The sequence below is a fragment of the Halichoerus grypus genome, chromosome 8 (genome assembly GCF_964656455.1).
Source record: "Halichoerus grypus chromosome 8, mHalGry1.hap1.1, whole genome shotgun sequence".
In the NCBI taxonomy this organism is placed as follows: Eukaryota; Metazoa; Chordata; class Mammalia; order Carnivora; family Phocidae; genus Halichoerus; species Halichoerus grypus.
In genome coordinates, this window is record NC_135719.1 from 41060530 (window position 1) to 41078105 (window position 17576).

A 17576-nucleotide genomic window follows, 5' to 3' on the forward strand; every position below is an offset into this window, starting at 1 on the left:
CATATAACACACAGTGCTCCATGCAGTACGTGCCCTCTTTAATACCCATCACCAGGCTAACCCATCCCCTCACCCCCGTCCCCTCTAGAACCCTCAGTTTGTTTCTCAGAGTCCATAGTCTCTCATGGTTCATCTCCCCCTCCGATTCCCCCCTTCATTTTTCCCTTCCTACTATCTTCTTCTTCTTCTTCTTCTTTTTTTTAACATATAATTATTTGTTTCAGAGGTACAGGTCTGTGATTCAACAGTCTTACACAATTCACAGTGCTCACCATAGCACATACCCTCCCCAATGTCTATCACCCAGCCACCCCAGCCCTCCCACCCCCCACCACTCCAGCAACCCTGTTTGTTTCCTGAGATTAAGAATTCCTCATATCAGTGAGGTCATATGATACATGTCTTTCTCTGATTGACTTATTTCGCTCAGCATAATACCCTCCAGTTCCATCCATGTCGTTGCAAATGGCAAGATTTCATTCCTTTTGATGGCTGCATAATATTCCATTGTATATATATATATATATATATATATATATATATATATATATATATACCACATCTTCTTTATCCATTCATCTTCAGTGGACATCTTGGCTCTTTCCATAGTTTGACTATTGTGGACATTGCTGCTATAAACATCGGGGTGCACGTACCCTTTCTGATCCCTACATTTGTATCTTTGGGGTAAACACCCAGTAATGCAATTTAATAGTGCTTCAGTTTCTGCATCTATTCGTTGGACATTATATACTACTGTTACTGTATGTTAAAATGCAGCCCCTAGGACCAATTTTGGATGTTTCTGGGAAAGTCTGACCACAAACTTGCACAAAGTATAGAACTGGGGTTTCAAACTCTCAGGTAAGACTATTCTTTCACACATCAACTCCCCTTTTATGGTCCCGCCAACCAAGCAGAGAAAATTTTTTCCTGTCTTCTTAGTGCTGATGCATCGTTTTTTGTTTTGTTTTTCAGGTTGCCCTTTGACGTAGGGTGCAAATTTTTTAAAGGTTTCAATTTCATGCAATGGCGTCAGTTTCAGTCTCTGAGGGGCTTAATGCTTTCGCCCTCCCAGACCATGCAGTCTGTTTGCTCTAGTATCCTGCTCAGTGGCTGCCCCAATCCCTGGCCTACGTTGGGATGTTCTGGAATTACACTTTTACGTTTGTGCACACCAGATCAGCCTTCAGCTGCTATGATCAACCTCATTAACTTTTTATATTCACTTTTTTTTTTCTTTCCTTAGTCCTTAATTCTCGAATAGAGTCCAATTAGAAGTAGCTCCTCTTCAACATTTTAGCGCTAATTCTAACTTCCGTGCAAACAATCCAATTCGAACCGTGCATCTAAAATATGCAGTTTCTCTGTAACAGTTTAGTGGAAATTCCTCTCCCTAAGTTCTATGGATGACTGTTATATAAACCTCGCCACTGCGTGTTGAGGTATCACGATCTCGACTTAGTAACACCCCTCCATGGTTTAGAGGGAGTCATCCTTCCCTTCCCCCTTTGCCTCCACAGGTAGGTTGGCGACGAGAGGCACAAGTAAGAGGCTCACTTCACCCGGGGGCACGCCGTTTTCTAGGGGGAGGACAGCGACGTACAGCTGGGCGTGTCTGAAGAGGCTGCTCGGGAAAGCGCCCTCGAGGGTGAGGGGGGCCAGGGTCGCAGCGGGAGGGGATGCGGGCTGGCCTTCCCTCCGGCGGCGCCGTCACAGCCCGCCGTAGCCGACGGACTCTGCACGCTTCCCGGGACGGCGCCAGGCCCACCTCCTGCGGCTCGCGCCCTGGAAGGCAGACACATAACCAGGCCCCTCGCCCGCGAAAACTGCATAGATATCCTAGCGCGGGAAATTTCAAGTGGCCTAGAAGCCACGCCCTCCCCGTCGACCGGAAGCTTTGCCCCTAGCGCCACTAGCCTACAGGCGCCTCAGAAGGGGCGGGGCTGCAGCAGAAACTGCAACTCCCAGAGTGCAGCGCAGGGCTTCCGGCTTCCGGCGAGTGGACCGGAGTGTGTTTACACCGGCGGCTCTGCGGCCGGATTCCTTCCGCGGGACGGGTGAGGGCGCCGGGCCCTGGGCCGCGCGGGCTGGACGTGTGTCTATTAGTTAGCTGGTCCCGTGGGAGCGGTGGGGTCGTCACCTAAAAGATAGTGTCCCTGCCCCACTACTAGCTGTCTGTAACCTTGGGCCAGTGACTTCACCTTTCTGAGTTTCGGTTCCCTCGTCTGTAATATGTGGATGATAATGCCTGCCTCAAGGAACAATTGTGAGGATTAAATGAGATAATGGTATATAAAAAGACCTATTTATTCTCATAATCCTGAACAGTATTAAAGTAGATGTGTACCTTGAGGATGCCTTGGGCTTTTTACTGCATCTGGTGTGCACTTTTTACTAAGCTTTTTACTCTTGCCTACTAGAGGCCTCTTTGGAAGCAGTAATGATTATAACGAGGGCTTGCCTGGTCCTATGAGATTCTTCCACCCTCGGAGTTCCTGATTCATTTTCTGGGTACATTTGCCAAGCATTGGGACAATAAAGGCAAAAATTCTAGTCTTTGCTTTCCAGGGCCTCCTAGAATGGGTTGGGGGTGGAGAGTTGAGAATTAAATAGGTATTTGTAAACCTTTGCCCTGAGGGAATGTGAGAGGAAAGGGAGAGGGGATGGAGGAGGTTGTATTTGAGTTGATCTTGGCAGGAGTTTGCTAAGAGACCAAAGGGAGGAGGAATTACATGCAGTGTTGGTGAAGGCTTTCTGGGGGTGGACTTAGTGCTGGAGAGGTTAGGGTAGGACAGGGCTCTGTTGGGGGGGGAGGAAGGCCGGCAGAGGAAACAGAAAGAATGTTGTCATAAGCCAGGCTGTGGAGTTTAGACTTATTCATAGAAGTGGTTTGGAGTCATTGGAGGAGTTCTAAGCAGAGGAATGACTTGATAAGGTCTGTGTTTTAAAGCGATGATTAACTGTGGAGAACAAACAGATGGTTACCAGAAGGGAGCTCGGTGGGGGGATGGGTGAAATAGGTGATGGGGCTTAATAGTACACTTAATCAGGATGAGCAGTGAGTAATGTATAGAATTGTCGAATCGCTAAATTGTACACCTGAAAGGAATACTCACTGTATGTTAACTATACTGAGTTGAAAAAAATAAAGTGATGAGTTGGCTTCTAGCATGGTTGTTTGATAGGGAGAGAGGCAGGAGTCAGGGAGCTTGTTATAAAGCTATTGCAGTTCAAGAAGAGTTGATGAAGAAAATTGGAAATAAGGAGCATACATAAGGGAGAGGGTTGGATGATCTCGTTTGAACCTCACAACATTCCTATTAAGTGAGATGGTGTTTTTATGTCCACTTTAAAGATGAAGGAACTGAGGCCTAGAGAGCTGAAGTTTTGTGCTGTTTATCATAGGATGAGTAAAGAGAGGATCCCACATTCTAGTTCTGGCCTCCTGATGTTGCATCCTGTGTTTTTCCAACATTGTCACACTGAATTAGCTTTCATTCAACCCCTTGGTGGGGTGGGGGTGGTGTAGGGTGGTGGTCTGTCCTTTAACCACTAAGGCTTTGTTCCTTTACAGGGAGAAAGAGAGAGCGCGAAAGAGAGAGGATGTCTCTCTCAGATTGGCACCTGGCAGTGAAGCTGGCTGACCAGCCACTTGCCCCAAAGTCTATTCTCCAGTTGCCAGAGTCAGAGCTGGGTGAATACTCACTGGGGGGCTATAGTATTTCATTTCTGAAGCAGCTCATTGCTGGCAAACTCCAGGAGTCTGTTCCAGACCCTGAGCTGATTGGTGAGTCTCTGTGGGCTGGGAATGGGCTGCTGCTCTGATCTCTTTCTGGGGAGATACTTCTGGAATTATAAGGGTAAATTAAGAGTTTGGGATTTGTTGCCTCATCATGTTAACAGTCTGGGAAGTGAGTGTTGTTGGGTGACTAGGAACACAAACCATGTAATAAAACTATTGGTTGCCATTTCAGTTGTGCGTTATACTGAGCTACTTTATCACAGAGTTCCTTAACTATGACATGGAAGAGCAAGAATTTGGGGTAGGCTAGAGAAGGAGGAGCGCATTGTTGGAGGAGGCCTCCAGTATATGGTATTGAAGATGGGTTTTGAGGGATGATTAGAAGGATTTTTGTTTGCTTGGTTGGTTAGATGGAAGGTAATAAAAAAGGAAAGGAGGATGGCAAGGGTATTCTAGGTGGAGGAAGAAGGAATTAAATTAAATTACAGACATAATTTATAATAGCTGAGAGATCCAATTGATTCATCCTTTTTTTGTTGTTGCATTTTCCCATTCATTTAAATTGAGCAGTCTCCAGGATGTTAAGCTCTAGAGCTTTCCTATGCATAGATTCTGTATTTTATGACTTTGTACTTGCTAATGCTTTTTATTAAAATGTATGTATTAAATAAAGCAAGTATCATTCTCTCTCTGTCCAATCAAGATAAGTTTCTTAGGGGTAGAAACCATCTACATTGTTTTGAGGAGCAAAATATAAATGGACTGTTCTCTTTTTAGATCTGATATACTGTGGCCGGAAGCTTAAAGATGACCAGACCCTTGACTTCTATGGCATTCAACCTGGGTCCACAGTACATGTTCTGCGGAAGTCCTGGCCTGAGCCTGATCAGAAACCAGGTGAGTAAGGGCCCTTAGGTAGGGAGAGCCTCTGTAATCTCTACAAGGAAAGGGTCTGTGTGTTCTTGAGGCATGGCCTGGGTGGAATAAAGAGGGGATTTACTGAGATGGTGATGGAGGATATCTGTTTTACTTATTGGATTAGTCTCCCATTGATAATAGCGTGGGATTTTGATCTACTTGCTGTCAACACCACTAACAGAAGGGGGTTTGTTGCTCTACTTTTTAAGTTCATTACCTACTGTTTCCTAGTGGGGTAGGGAGTGTGTGTCTATTTAAACTCCTTTAGATTAACAGTTGATTTCTCAGTGAATTTTGTATCTTTTTGTTGTTGTTGTTCACATTAGAAAAAAGCTGGAACCTCCTTATGCTCCTGTAATGATGTAGTTTGTCCTCTTGCTAGCAAATCTTCCCACAAGTGACCCTAGGTGGTGATTTATTCAATAAGGTCACTCCTGCTATCCTGGTAATGTATTTTCCTGAAGCTTGAAAATAATAGTATTAAAGTAGCTCTTGGAGTAAACTTACAAGGCCTTTAATGCCTTTTTGATTTATTAATAAAAGGTGCTGCTTAGAACTCATAATTTAAATTTTCTGTGTTTTAAAAGCTTTCCCAAGGATAAAGCTAAGCTGTATATAAAAAGATTGGCTTTGTGAAACTGGCAATTTGACATATTTTTGTACGTTCATGATTGCTGTGATTGGTTATCAGCTTGAAATTTCCCCTCTTTTCAATTCTAAACATAAAGGACAAAAAGATCTTCTTTTGTCCAGTCATGGGAAGTGAGAAAGAGAAAGGCAGTCTCTGACATTCAGGGGTTGGCCTGGCCCTCAGCTAGGCCTTGAAACATGAACAATTTCACAGATCACCAACATCTATAAGGCCACTCACTCTGAGAAAGTAATGGATCAAGACAACAATAAGATCCCTCTCATTTTTGAACAGAGACAAAACCCTGAACATTGTCCACATCACAAAAATGATCACATATCCCTGTCTCCAGCTATCATGAGTGACTGCTCCATCTTTATCAGTTACAGCTTGGGCCTTGCTCTAGTTTTCCTTCCTTCTAGGTAAGAATTGTTAAGATATCCAATCATAAAATCACCCCAAATTCCTGACAGCATTCAACCCAGAGCAAAACCCTGCTTCTTTAAACGTCCCCCCACATCACAGCCAAAGCCCAAATCCTGTAAGTCTTCTCTCACGTCATCTGATTGAGATGCCCACATTCCTACGGTGTGCATCCTCCTCTCTCTACAGAGCAGTAGACCCAGCGTGGCCCACTGCAGGTGTGCCCCTCTGGTGTTCGGCTGGAGGGCACTGCCCAAGGAAAAGTAACATTTGTTGCTCCTTTGAGCCAGATTGTTTCTTTTTGCTATCCCATTTAATCATTAGACCTGTAGGCCAGATGACAGAGTTAGCATTTTATAGATGAAGAAAAGGAGCATTAGAAAAGATATTTATTGGGGCGCCTGGGTGACTTAGTCAGTTAAGTGTCAGCCTTTGGCTCAGGTCATGATCTCAGGGTCCTGGGATCAAGCCCAGCATCAGGTTCCCTGCTCAGCGGGAAGCCTGCTTCTCCCTCTTCCTCTGCCCCTCCCCGCCTCGTTTGTGTGCATATGCACGCTCGCTCTCTCTCAAATAAATAAATAAAATCTTTAAAAGAAAAAAAAAAGAAAAGGTATTTATTCAAGGTCACCTACTTAGAAAGTGAGTGCAAAAGCTGGGATGTGAATCAGGTTTTCCTGGCTCCAGAGCCCACATTCTTTCCACTGGGCTGGCTGCCTCCCACTTCCAAAAGAGTGAGACTGAGATTAGCTCAGAGATGTTGTAGAGACAACCATAACTCTTAGCTGATTGCTGATTTAAGCTATTAAGAGTCCTTTTCCTCCTCCCTTTGGCCTGGAGATTTATTTTTGAAACAAAGTCACGTTTTATTGTGAGTGAAAATAAACTCAGATCCGAAAAGAAACTATCATGTTGGCATTTTGGATATTTTGTCCTTGAGCGCGCTTATAAAAGGAAGCACATTTCTTGATCTCCCACTAGATTAGCGCCTGGAGGAGGTGAACCTGTCAGTTCCCTTCCTTCCCACCTGGATCCCTTTGATGGTTCTCTGTGGCAGGTTGCAAATCCCTTCAGGATCTCACTGAGCCTGCTATTCCAGCATCGACGTGTACCCTGAGCTCCAGCCACAAAAACCAACTTGCTGTTCTGTCAAAGCACTTTGTTGTTTTATGTTTCCACGACTTTGCACATGTTCTCACTTAAGCTTAGGACTTTCTCCCCCTAGTGAACATGTGCTTGGCCTTAAAACACCCTCTCAGATGGTCTTCCCTGGGAGACGGCTTTGTGTCCTAGCCCGCCCTCTCCATGATGGCTGTCTGCCTCCTGCCCCTTGTGCCCTAACTGGGGTCCACATCTCTGCGGAGCGCCTCAGCATGCTCTTTTGTCATTGTGTGTTTGTGGGTTTGATCTAGTCTCTCTGCTTCTCCTGTCCCAAGAGTTCCTTGTTGTGGCAGGGAGTCTTATTTTTTTGCCTTCCTGTGCCTTTCCCCCAAACCAGGCCTGGAGTAAATTGCTTAGTACATGTTTATTAAATGAATAAATTGGGTAATTCACTTAAGATGAATATTTTTTTGAAAGATACCACTGTCCTGATTAGAAGTATAGGTAAGGACGTGGTTGCTATCCCAGACCCCAGGCTGCCATTCCCCTTGCTTTGGGACGGTGGCCCCTGGAGTTGGGCAGTCCACAGTGTGTATAATCACAAGTAGCTGTCCTAGGTGAGAACCACACTTAAAAGTGTGACCCAGTGTGGACTTCGTACCTCCTCCCCCTCCTTTTACCCGGATCTCTTCACCTGTGAAATGGGCTGATGTCCTAAGTAGTAAAGTAACCAAGTAAAACTAAAACAGCTCCTAAACTTTCCCATATTGGGAATGAATCATAGTGTCCAAAGATCAGAAGGGAGCTTTGAGTCTCAGTGAAGCACTTGTTATGCGGTATGTGATACAAGGTTGTTACAAGAACCCTAGGAGCACAGTGTGTTTTCTCGGTCCTTCTTAAATATTTTTTTAAAAATTCAGAATAATATTACAGAAGCCTGAAAGAAGATATCAAAGAGGAAACAATCAGCCTTGATCCTGCCACCCTACCCAGGTTCTCTTCTTCCCTCTGTCCCTTTCCAGCCTGGGACCACGTGCACACGGACACATTTTACGTAGCTTTACTAGAGAACATATGTACAACTTTGTGTTCTATTTCTCTCCCTTAACATATTGTGTCAGCATCGCTCCATATTGTTCAGATGGCTTTTGGTTCTTATTTTAAATCACTGTATAAGTCTACTGAGTTGATTATACCTTCCCCCTTGCAAATGTAAGAAGTCTAGAATTCCTGCAGTGGGAGATCGATCAGAGCCGTCTCTTTCATGTGGCAAGGTTCAGCTCTGCCGGAGCTGGAATCTCTTTGTTTTATGTACTGGAGAAGCTTAAAAGAGAGCACGGTTTTCACATCTGCGGCGTCGGCGGGTGTTTCTGCACGGGCACTCGTCCTCTTAGCCGGGTGCTGGGGGAGCGGGCTGAAATGCTGCGCTGCATCTGCTGCAGGGACAGGGCCGGGTTGTAGGTAACTGAGTGTCTTGTCCCCAGAACCTGTGGACAGAGCGGCTGCCCTGAGGGAGTTCCGGGTGCTGCACACTGCCCTGCACAGCAGCTCCTCCTACAGGGAGGCGGTGAGTGCGCGCCCAGGCCCCTTGCCCGAGCCTCCTGTCGGGACGGCAGGAGGGGGTGCGAACGCTGGTGAGTGGTGTGGAGCGGGAGCTGGTGGCCCGTCACCATGGCTACTGAGAGTTCCTCGGGGAGTTTTTGTCATGCCTGTGGGTCTCAGGAGAGCCCTGTCATCCCCCAAAGAGGCTCTCTCAGCTAGGTATTGTTGATTCCATCTAATGATAATGATACCACCTCTCCTGATAGTGGCCTCATGGAATGAATGTAGTTACGGCCTGTGGATCCACATACTGTTTCTGCTGGGCCTCGTTCTTTGACTCTCTGCTGAATTGCCTGCCCACTGCTCCTTACCTGGATTTCCTCGCTGGGACAATGCGCTGATGTGTCTCTGTAGGAGAATTGATAAGCCAAATTAATAGAGCTGCAAACTTCCCAATATGTATGCATACAAAAATGATAATTTTATAGAGATTGAAAGGGTTTTTGGGACCTAGAGGAACGTTTGCTACTGGGCTTATAAAGAGAGCTTTTATTTTGGAAGCATTAGAACTGTAGATGAGGGAAAGGAATAGAAATTGAAGGTTTACTGTGATCTTGCTTTTTTTTTTTTTTTTTTTTTAATGTTTACCCTCCAGTAAGCCACAATCTTAGAGCAAAAAGAGCTTCATCTGTTTCCTGGGGCTAGTGTTCCACTGTGGTGGTGTGTGTGAGAGCTTGTAGGGGGAGGAAGCCCTTCAGCAGCGTGTGGGTGTTTGCTGAGTGGATTGGGCTTAGTGGAGTGCTCAGCCCCCCCATTTCTCCTGCAGGTCTTTAAGATGCTCAGCAATAAGGAATCTCTGGATCAGATCATTGTGGCTACCCCAGGCCTCAGCAGTGACCCTATTGCTCTCGGTAAGTGCCAGAGGAAATAGGAGTTGTTGGAGAAGGAGAAACCAGGGGAAGGCAATTACCATCTTGTCCAGAATCACTGGTCTTGTTGAGGGAGAGGGGAGACCAAGACACGTTCCCTACACCCAGCCCTCCAAGGGCGGTCAGTGCCACGGAGAAATCATGGCCTACCTAACATCAGAAATGAGACGTGAGGATGCCAAATGGGGGCAGCAGTTAGCCCCCGGCAGGGAAGACTTCCTGAACACATTAGTGGCTTAGGGAAGAACCCAGACGTATGGGGAAGAGAGGCTGGCGTGTTAGTCCAAGGCGTGTGGCCTAAGTGCAGGGGGAGGCGGTGAGAGGGGCACAAGATGGAGAATGCTTAGCTTGTGCTTCTTGGTGCTTCGTTTCCCCCCTTCTCGTGGGAGCTGCTTTGTGATCCTATGTCCCTGTTGAGCCGGTTGATCTGAGGCCTACAGCCTCTTCACCCACCTGGATCTGGCTAGATTCCCAGTCTCTCAGGTAAGCCCTGTTCTCCTTCAGGTGTTCTCCAGGACAAGGACCTCTTCTCTGTCTTCGCTGATCCCAGCATGCTTGATACGTAAGTACACCCATCTTAGTAAAGGGTCCCCTATCCCTCCCTAGATGGTTGGCCCAGAAACCTCATTGTCGCCCTGGATTCTGCTCTTAGAGCCCAACCCCGTCTATCCCTGAGTCCACCTGTGAAGTATGTCAGGAGGTGAGGAAGAGCAGGGGCTACCAGTAGACCGACAAAGCCCAAGGGCAGGGACATGTGGAGATGTGGAGACGAAGCAGGGTTCTGAGGGTGGTGGCTTGGTGGGCCAGGCTCAGTTCAGCTCTCTTTCTGTAGACATTGGAGAGCCTTGGAAATATTTTAGGAGGGGGAAAGAAAGCAGGTGCATTGATCCCTAAAATTTGAGAGCCGGAAGGGACATAGTAAAGGTCATATCCCTTACTGTACAAGTGAAGAAAATAGCCCCACCCCGGGAAGAGAAGGGACCTCCCAGAGATTTCCCAGAGGAAAGTCGTGACGGAGTCGAGGCTGGAGAAGGGCGCCCGAGCCTCCTAGGCTGTGTGTGTCCCATGCCGCCTTGCTGGAGGGGTGGGTGAAGCATGTGCAGTGGGCCCTCGGACCGCAGACCCGGCCGCTGTGGCTGGGGCAGAGCCAGCCGGTGGGAGGCGCTGAGGAGTTTAAAGGCGGGCACAGGCAGTGCGATTGTCTGGAAGGCACCCAGAACTTCTGTCATGTCCAGGGAGCTCGGTCCTTCGTAGTTACCCTCTGTTTCTTCCCGCCTCTGCCCCAGGTTGGTGCCTGCTCACCCAGCCCTGGTCAATGCTATCGTCCTGGTTCTGCACTCGGTGGCTGGCAGCACCCCACTGCCGGGAGCCGACTCCTCTTCACGGAGCGCACCCTCCAGCTCGTACCGGGACATGCCAGGTAGGCCCCAGGGCAGTGTAACGTAGGCCCCCTGGGGAGCCGGTGGTGGCCCAGGGATTTGCTTTACTCAGCAGCTATGTATAGCGCTGGCAGAGGGCGTTCCTTGGGAACTCTCGGTTTGAGTCAGGGAGTGCATCTGTCCTGTAATTTTCCAAGGGGAGAGATGAAAATGTGAATTTGGAGAGTATCTGAGCTGAGATTCTGGAGCTGCGCCTGTGCCTTTCTGTTCTTCCTCCCCAGATCTGTTCTCCCTCCTCCAGGTGGCTTCCTGTTTGAAGGGCTCTCCGACGACGAGGACGACTTTCACCCAGTGAGTGGCCTGGCTGCTTGCCACTTGAGGAGATGGCCAGGGGTGCCCCTCTCCCTGGGACTTGGCACACCCAAGCTGGTGTCTTAACCCCTTTGGTGGCCAATCTGTGGCCTACTCTTCCCTTCTGAACCTGGCAGCAGGTCAGGTAGTTCCTGTAGCGGGGGTGGGGTTCATGTGGGACCGTCACAGTGCCACTTCCCCGATTGCCTCCCTTCTCCAGAGCTCCAGGTCCACGCCCTCTAGCAGCACACCCAGCTCGCGCCCAGCCTCCCTGGGGTACAGTGGAGCTGCCGGCCCCCGGCCCATCACCCAGAGCGAGCTGGCCACCGCCCTAGCCCTGGCCAGCACTCCGGAGAGCAGCTCTCACACACCGACTCCTGGCACCCAGGTACGGAGGGAGGGCCTGAAGAGGGAGGCCGGCCCCCAGGGGAGAAGCTCCCTAGCGGTACTGACCCTGGTACTCCGTCTGGTTTGAGCTGAAGTCTGCCTGGAGCCCTGGTGGGGTTCTCACGGCAGCTCAGTTGACCTCCCCCACTCCGTTGTCCTTAGGGCCCAGCCTCTGGGGTGTGGTACAGTCCAGAATTCCTCCCATCATAGCTCAGAAGTACCTCCTCTCACATAACGTGCCCTTCTTCATCCGTGACAGGGCTCAGCCGTCCGGCTTAAGCGTTCCTGGTAATGGTCACTCTAGTTGCCAAGGCCATCTCTCCCGGTGCAGGGGTCCTAGGCTAGGTTAAGGGCTCGATTCCATTTCCCTGGAGCAGAAAAGGATGGAATCTTTCCTGGCCACAGCAAGCTTTTAGGTATCCCTCTGTGGTTGTCTCATGCAGGTCTCTGTTGGGAGGCAGTAGTTGGGTCCCCTAGGGACCCACGATGGGGTGCTGTGACAGCAGCTGGTATGTGCTGGAAGATTGAGGTGGCTCTGAGGGTGGCACTGACCGCTGATTCGTCTCTAGGGCCATTCCTCGGGGACCTCACCGATGTCTTCTGGGGTCCAATCAGGGACGCCCATCACCAATGATCTCTTCAGCCAAGCTCTACAGCATGCCCTGCAGGCCTCGGGGCAGCCCAGCCTTCAGGTCAGTTGTCCCTCCTCCTGGTGTCCTAGTTACTGGCGACTTCTTATCTACTTTGGATAGTCAGCTTCTTTCTGCTCTTCAGAGGGCCTTCTTCACTCCAGGAGCAGCTGGGGCATGGTGGTGTGACAGGAGAGGATGTTTCCAGCAAGGGCAGTTGTCCCTGTGGCTTTCACTCCTGTACCCTGTGACTGTGGCCTGCCCCCACTGTGTGGCTTGGATACTTGGGGCAGTTTGAGTCAGAGTCGTTCATTCATTCCATGAGCATTGACCGAGTGTTGAGCGCGTATGTACCAGACCTGGGTCCAGCTCCTGGGGCAGAGACAAGCCATCATCATCAGAGACATGCCATGGAGGGGTACCGGCAGAGCTGATTGTCAAAGAATTGGTTAGAGGTTAGCCAGGTGGGGAAGGAGGTATTTAGGTGGGAGGATGGTGTCCGGGCAGAGGCAGCCGCCTGGGGAGGTACATGTGACATACCCAAGCCTACAGGCTAGAAGGCAGTGTCCTCGTGGAGAAGATCCTAGATGGAGCCAGTGAAAAGGGGAGCAGGAGCCTGGGCATGAAGGCCTGGAGTGCTCGGGTAAGGAGACCAGACTGGATTCTGCAATCACCAGGGAGCCATGGAAGGTTTTAAGCAGGGAGGGATACCATCAATGCTCTGCTTCCTGGGAGGGTCACCCTAGCAGCTAAGTGGAAGGCCCTAGGAACCAAGGTCTGCTTGCATGTCTCCGTGCACGAGCTGTCTGCGGCACTCTGTTTGCTTTGCTCCTCACAGTGAGCCTGGGAGACCAGTGCCATTTCTGGAACTTGTCCAGGGTCATGAAGCCATCCAGGGGGGAAGACAGGGCCAAGCTCCTGTGGTTTTTCTCTAAACCACGTGGCCCTGGTGGACAGTGAGGGGAACAGGAGCAGGACCCGTGGACAGCTTGTCTTTTCCGTTCCTTCAACTTCTGCAGCTAGATGCCCCTTCCCTCTGCTGTCCAGCTCAGGAGCTTTCACTGGCTCCACCCGGCCTGTAAATGAGGTGGAGTTGGTTTGTGTGGTTTTTGAAAAGCCCTCCACGCCTCACCCTTGCCTCTCTGAATTTGCATGTCATCCCCACTGCCTTCTCTTTCCCATAAGTGAGCACAGTGTCTTCCCTAAGTTGTGCACTTCCTCCTTCATGAGGTAGAGATATTATTAAGCTTTGAAAGTTCTAAAAGAAAATGTGGGTTAATTTCTTTAAACCTTTATAGTAGAAGAGGCCTTTTGTAGCTGAGAGTCAAAATCCAGGAGCCATTGCATGAAGAGTAATACATTTTGAGTTTGTAAAAGTGAAGATTTCTGCATAGCAAACCAAACCAACCAACCAACCAAACAAGCAAAGACCGAAGCCTGACAAACTGGGAAAAAATCTGTAACGTGTATCAGGCAAAGGGCAAAACTTCTCTGGTATGGAGAATTCTAGTAATTTGGGATTAAGAACTCCATAGAAGAATGGACAAAGGGCAGGAACAGACTCTTCATGGAAAGGAAGCGCTGAAGGCCTTAAAGCCGTGTGATTCCTTACAGCCCCATTTCTTGGGATTTACCCTGGAGACGGAGGTACGTGCATGTAGGAAGTGACAGCTGTACGGAGGTGGTCCCTGAAGCCTCGTTGTGACGGCCAGAGGCTGGAAACAGCTCGGTTATGGTGCATTTCAGGACGTCCATGAGTTGGAATATTGTACAGTTATTAAAAAGGTCTTTACTTAGGGGCGCCCGGGTGACTCAGTCGCTTAAGCATCTGCCTTCAGCTCAGGTCATGATCTCAGGGTCCTGGGATCGAGCCCCGCGTCGGGCTTCCCTGCTCAGCAGAGAGTCTGCTTCTCCCTCTCCCTCTGCCTCTCTTCCCGCTCGTGCTTTCTCTCTCTCTCTCAAATAAATAAATAAAATCTTTTAAAAAAATAAAAATAAATAAAAAGGTCCTTACTTAGTGGCATAGAGAGATCACCGGGATGCATTAATTATGTTCAAAAAAAGTGATAGGGGTTGCTGAATGTAGAACAAGGGTCTCAGAAAAGGGTAGATAAAAGAGCACATATTTGTATTTTCTCAAAGGAAGTAAAATAGTTTCTCTGGGGTGGGAATGGGAGTGGATAGACTGAGACTTTTCACTCTGCGTCATGTTCAGAAACAAAACTAATTTAAAAATGTATGCCCTCCCCCCATTTTGTGTGTACGTGTCTGTCGGTCTGTACATAGAGCAGGAGAAAGTAAGTCGTTTAATTTTTTGAAATTTAGACTGTGAGTAATCTGCACCTTCTCTTTTGATCTTTATGGTGACGTTTTCCTTTTTTTAATTGGGAAAACTTTGTGTTTGTTCTCTAAACCCTCCAGCTCCTCTGGTAGGTAGTCTTCCCCGAAGCCCTGCGCGCTGTGGAACTTCACAGCAGCGACTTTGCTGTGGGAACCGACCTTCCCTCTCTCCCCCTGAGAGGGCAGACCTGAGGCAGTCTATGGAGGGTCCCAGCTAACCGCTCCTGCCCGCTCCTGTCTTTCTACAGAGCCAGTGGCAGCCTCAGCTGCAGCAGCTGCGTGACATGGGCATCCAGGATGACGAGCTGAGCCTGCGGGCCCTGCAGGCCACGGGCGGTGACATCCAAGCGGCCCTGGAGCTCATCTTTGCTGGAGGAGCCCCATGAACTCCTGCTCCTTCTCACCCCCTGCCCCCCCCCAGCAAACTGGCCAAGGTGGCTGCCTACAGGAGGTACTCCTGAAGGTGCCCCATCTCTCCTCTCCCTAATACATCTGATGGTTGACCTTCTGCCTTGTCCATTGCGTGGCCCTTCTGGCTGACCTGAGCTGGTGGAGACGGGGGCAGGCATGGTGTGTGGGTCTTGGTGCGTGGCTCGCCCCTGCTTCTGAGCCCTGGGTGGAAAATTTTAGACCCATGTCATGGGATGTTGTGTGATGCCCATACTCTCTTTTGGGAGAAGTTTCTCCGTGATAGCCCCAGACCCTTTGGTACTTTAGGGTGTGGCATCCTCAGGACATGCCCAAGGCTGGAGCAAGGCTGCCACCCAGTGTCCAGGGTGGCTGCCATGTGGCCAGAAGAGGCGTGTGCTGCTGAGATGACCTCAGGCTGGGGAGTGGCCAGAGGTACTTTTACTGGGAGCAGGTAGCGCAGCTTGCCTTCCCACGGGCTTCCAGAAGATTCCATGTCCTCCCCTGGCCTCATCTCCTCAGGCAGTCTTTGCCGCGGATGCTATAAGGACGCCAGACTCCAGGCCTTAGAGCGGTGCCAGGAGGCAGGGCCCTCTTCTCTGTCCTGAAGGCGTAAATACAAGAGCAGTTAAATAACAATGCTAAACAACAACACCAACACGAACTGGGCTCAGCTTTCATCTTGAAGAGAGGGCACCAACCCCCAAGCTGCTGCTCCATCTGCCTGAGCTCTCGTTCCCCTTGGCACAGTGTTCCCGACTGCGTTGCAGACACGTCCAAGTTGAGCGAGTGGGTTTCGTGTGCCTTGAATACTTTGTCACATCCTTCCCCTCAGATGGTGTTTCTGTGGAAAGGAGCTCAGAGGCCTGCTCCTGCCCTGTGTCTTCGGCAGACGTTCTGTCCTCAGCATCCCCAGGCATGGTCATTCAGCTTCTGCTTGTCACTCCTTGGGACAAGAGGTCTCCCCCCTCCTAAGGACTGCCTGCTGTGTCCTCTGTTCCCCAGAGCGTCGGGCCTTTAGTCCCCACAGACAAGCCTGCCGCTCCCTCTGCTCTGTTAGCACGGCTCTAGTGGGGGGGGGAGCGGCAGTGCCCTTGCCCCTTGGGCTTATGCTGGTGGTGCCCCACGCAGCCTGTTCTCTCTGCATGACTTCCGATTGATCAGTGACTCTCTTAGAAGGAGGTGCTCGGGGGGGGGGGACCCACAGTTCCGGATACGGCCTGAACTCAGCACATTTTTCTTTCCCTCGTCCAGAAAACGTGAAGTCTTGCCGCATTCCCTCCTCAGTCCTAGAATTAATGTTGAGAGGTGTTCGCATTGGCTGAAAAGGCTCAGAACTCACCAGGTTTCTTGGTGCTAGGCCTCTTTGTGCCTCAGTGGTCTGCTTGGAGCCCAGCTGCCTCCTTGTGCTTGAGAACAAAGACCAGGAAGCTCTGCCTTCACACTCGGTGTCCCTGGCTTGTTTGTGGTGGAAACAAAGGCCGCTGCCATCCTCGTGGGACCACTCGGTCAGATGGGGCTGACAGAGCCCTTCCTCTCGCGGCCTTCCTTAGAGCCAGGTTCACTCTGTGGCAAGTCGTAGTCTGCCTCTGGGGACCGCCTTCAGAGGCGCTGGGGCTCCCCCACCCCTTTATGCTGGGGGACATTTGGGTAACTCTGTTCTGTCCCTGGACCTGGCCCCCAAATACCAGTTGTACTGCTTCCCAGAATTGAACCGTTTCCACAATTTCCCTTTCCCTTCTTTGTCAGCTCTTTCCTCCAGGGTCTTGGCAAGTTGGCTTTGCTTCCTTTGGCCACATTTTAAATAATATATGTTGAGTCTGATAAGTGCCCCTACGGAGTCTGGGGCTTTCCATGGGCCAAGAACTCCTTCCTCACCATTGTTCCCTTCACCCTTTCAATAAACATTCATCCGGCTTCTGCTCTGTGCCAGGTAAACCTGATGGGGTCTTTGCTGTCACAGAGACACGCACTGGGAAGACAGAAAAACAGATGTTCACACTAAAGCCTGAGGAGAGCTGGCGAGGCAGGTCCCCTGGGCTTGGGGCTTCTAGGAAGGGGAGCCCACTTGGGTTAGGGTGTGTGTGTGTGTGTGTGTGTGTGTGTGAGGGAGAGCTGCTTGGAGGAGGCATTGGGCAGGAAGGTGTACATGTTGAGTGGGAGCGGGAAGAACAGGGCTCCGGTGTGGCAGGGTGGATCTTGAGGTAGGCAGAGGCTGGGTCATTTTAAGCCATGTCACAAGGAGTTTGGACTTCTCCTAAGGATGCTGGGGAGTCACAGGAGATTTCGGATCAAGGGAGAGTGGGATTTGCATTTTAGAGAGGTCACTGGCTGCTGTGTGTGAACAGGTGGGGAGTGAGGCAGGCTTGAGGGAGGGAGGCCAGCAAGGAAGATGTGATCCACTTAGCACTGACCATGGGCTCACCAGGCAGCGTGGCCTTGTGGGGGGAGGGCGGGTGGACAGCGAATTAGCTTTGAGGAATCAGCATTCATATTGCATCTTGGGAAGGGGGAGCGTACTTAATTACCTCCGGTTTGTATCAGGTGGGGACACCGAGGTTGAGAGGTGAGGTCATCTGTCCACAGTCTCAGTTAGGATTTGGACAAGTCGGCCTTAGGAACTCAAGTCTGTCTTACTCCAAAGCTGGTGCGCCTCCCACTGCTGCCCCTGGCTGGTGAGTGTGGGAGGGTGGGAGGTGCGGCAGGGTCTGACCAGGCTGAGGAGCTTGGGCTTTATCCTGACACCAGAGAGCACCTTGGATGGCTTTAGGCAGGGCAGTGGGGGGAGCCAGATTC

At 50.0% G+C, this 17576-nt stretch overlaps 1 protein-coding gene across 1 annotated transcript; it reads left to right on the plus strand.

The window, feature by feature from the left end:
- Window positions 1–1944: 1944 nt before the first annotated feature.
- Window positions 1945–14880, plus strand: UBL7 (ubiquitin like 7). The gene is made up of 11 exons (XM_036117758.2): window positions 1945–2060; window positions 3578–3790; window positions 4523–4642; window positions 8300–8382; window positions 9184–9268; window positions 9791–9848; window positions 10573–10706; window positions 10967–11016; window positions 11237–11404; window positions 11973–12095; window positions 14621–14880. The coding sequence occupies exons 2-11, from the start codon at window positions 3607–3609 to the stop codon at window positions 14756–14758; spliced, it is 1143 nt and encodes a 380-aa protein (XP_035973651.1). The 5' UTR covers window positions 1945–2060; window positions 3578–3606; the 3' UTR covers window positions 14759–14880.
- Window positions 14881–17576: the final 2696 nt, after the last annotated feature.

Bases quoted from the DNA above. Each gene is read 5' to 3' on its own strand.
- UBL7 (XM_036117758.2), top strand. From the start codon at position 3,607: ATGTCTCTCTCAGATTGGCACCTGGCAGTGAAGCTGGCTGACCAGCCA. The intron at 9,269-9,790 runs GTAAGTGCCAGA...GTTCTCCTTCAG, and splicing joins CAGTGACCCTATTGCTCTCG to GTGTTCTCCAGGACAAGGAC. The intron at 9,849-10,572 runs GTAAGTACACCC...CCTCTGCCCCAG, and splicing joins GATCCCAGCATGCTTGATAC to GTTGGTGCCTGCTCACCCAG.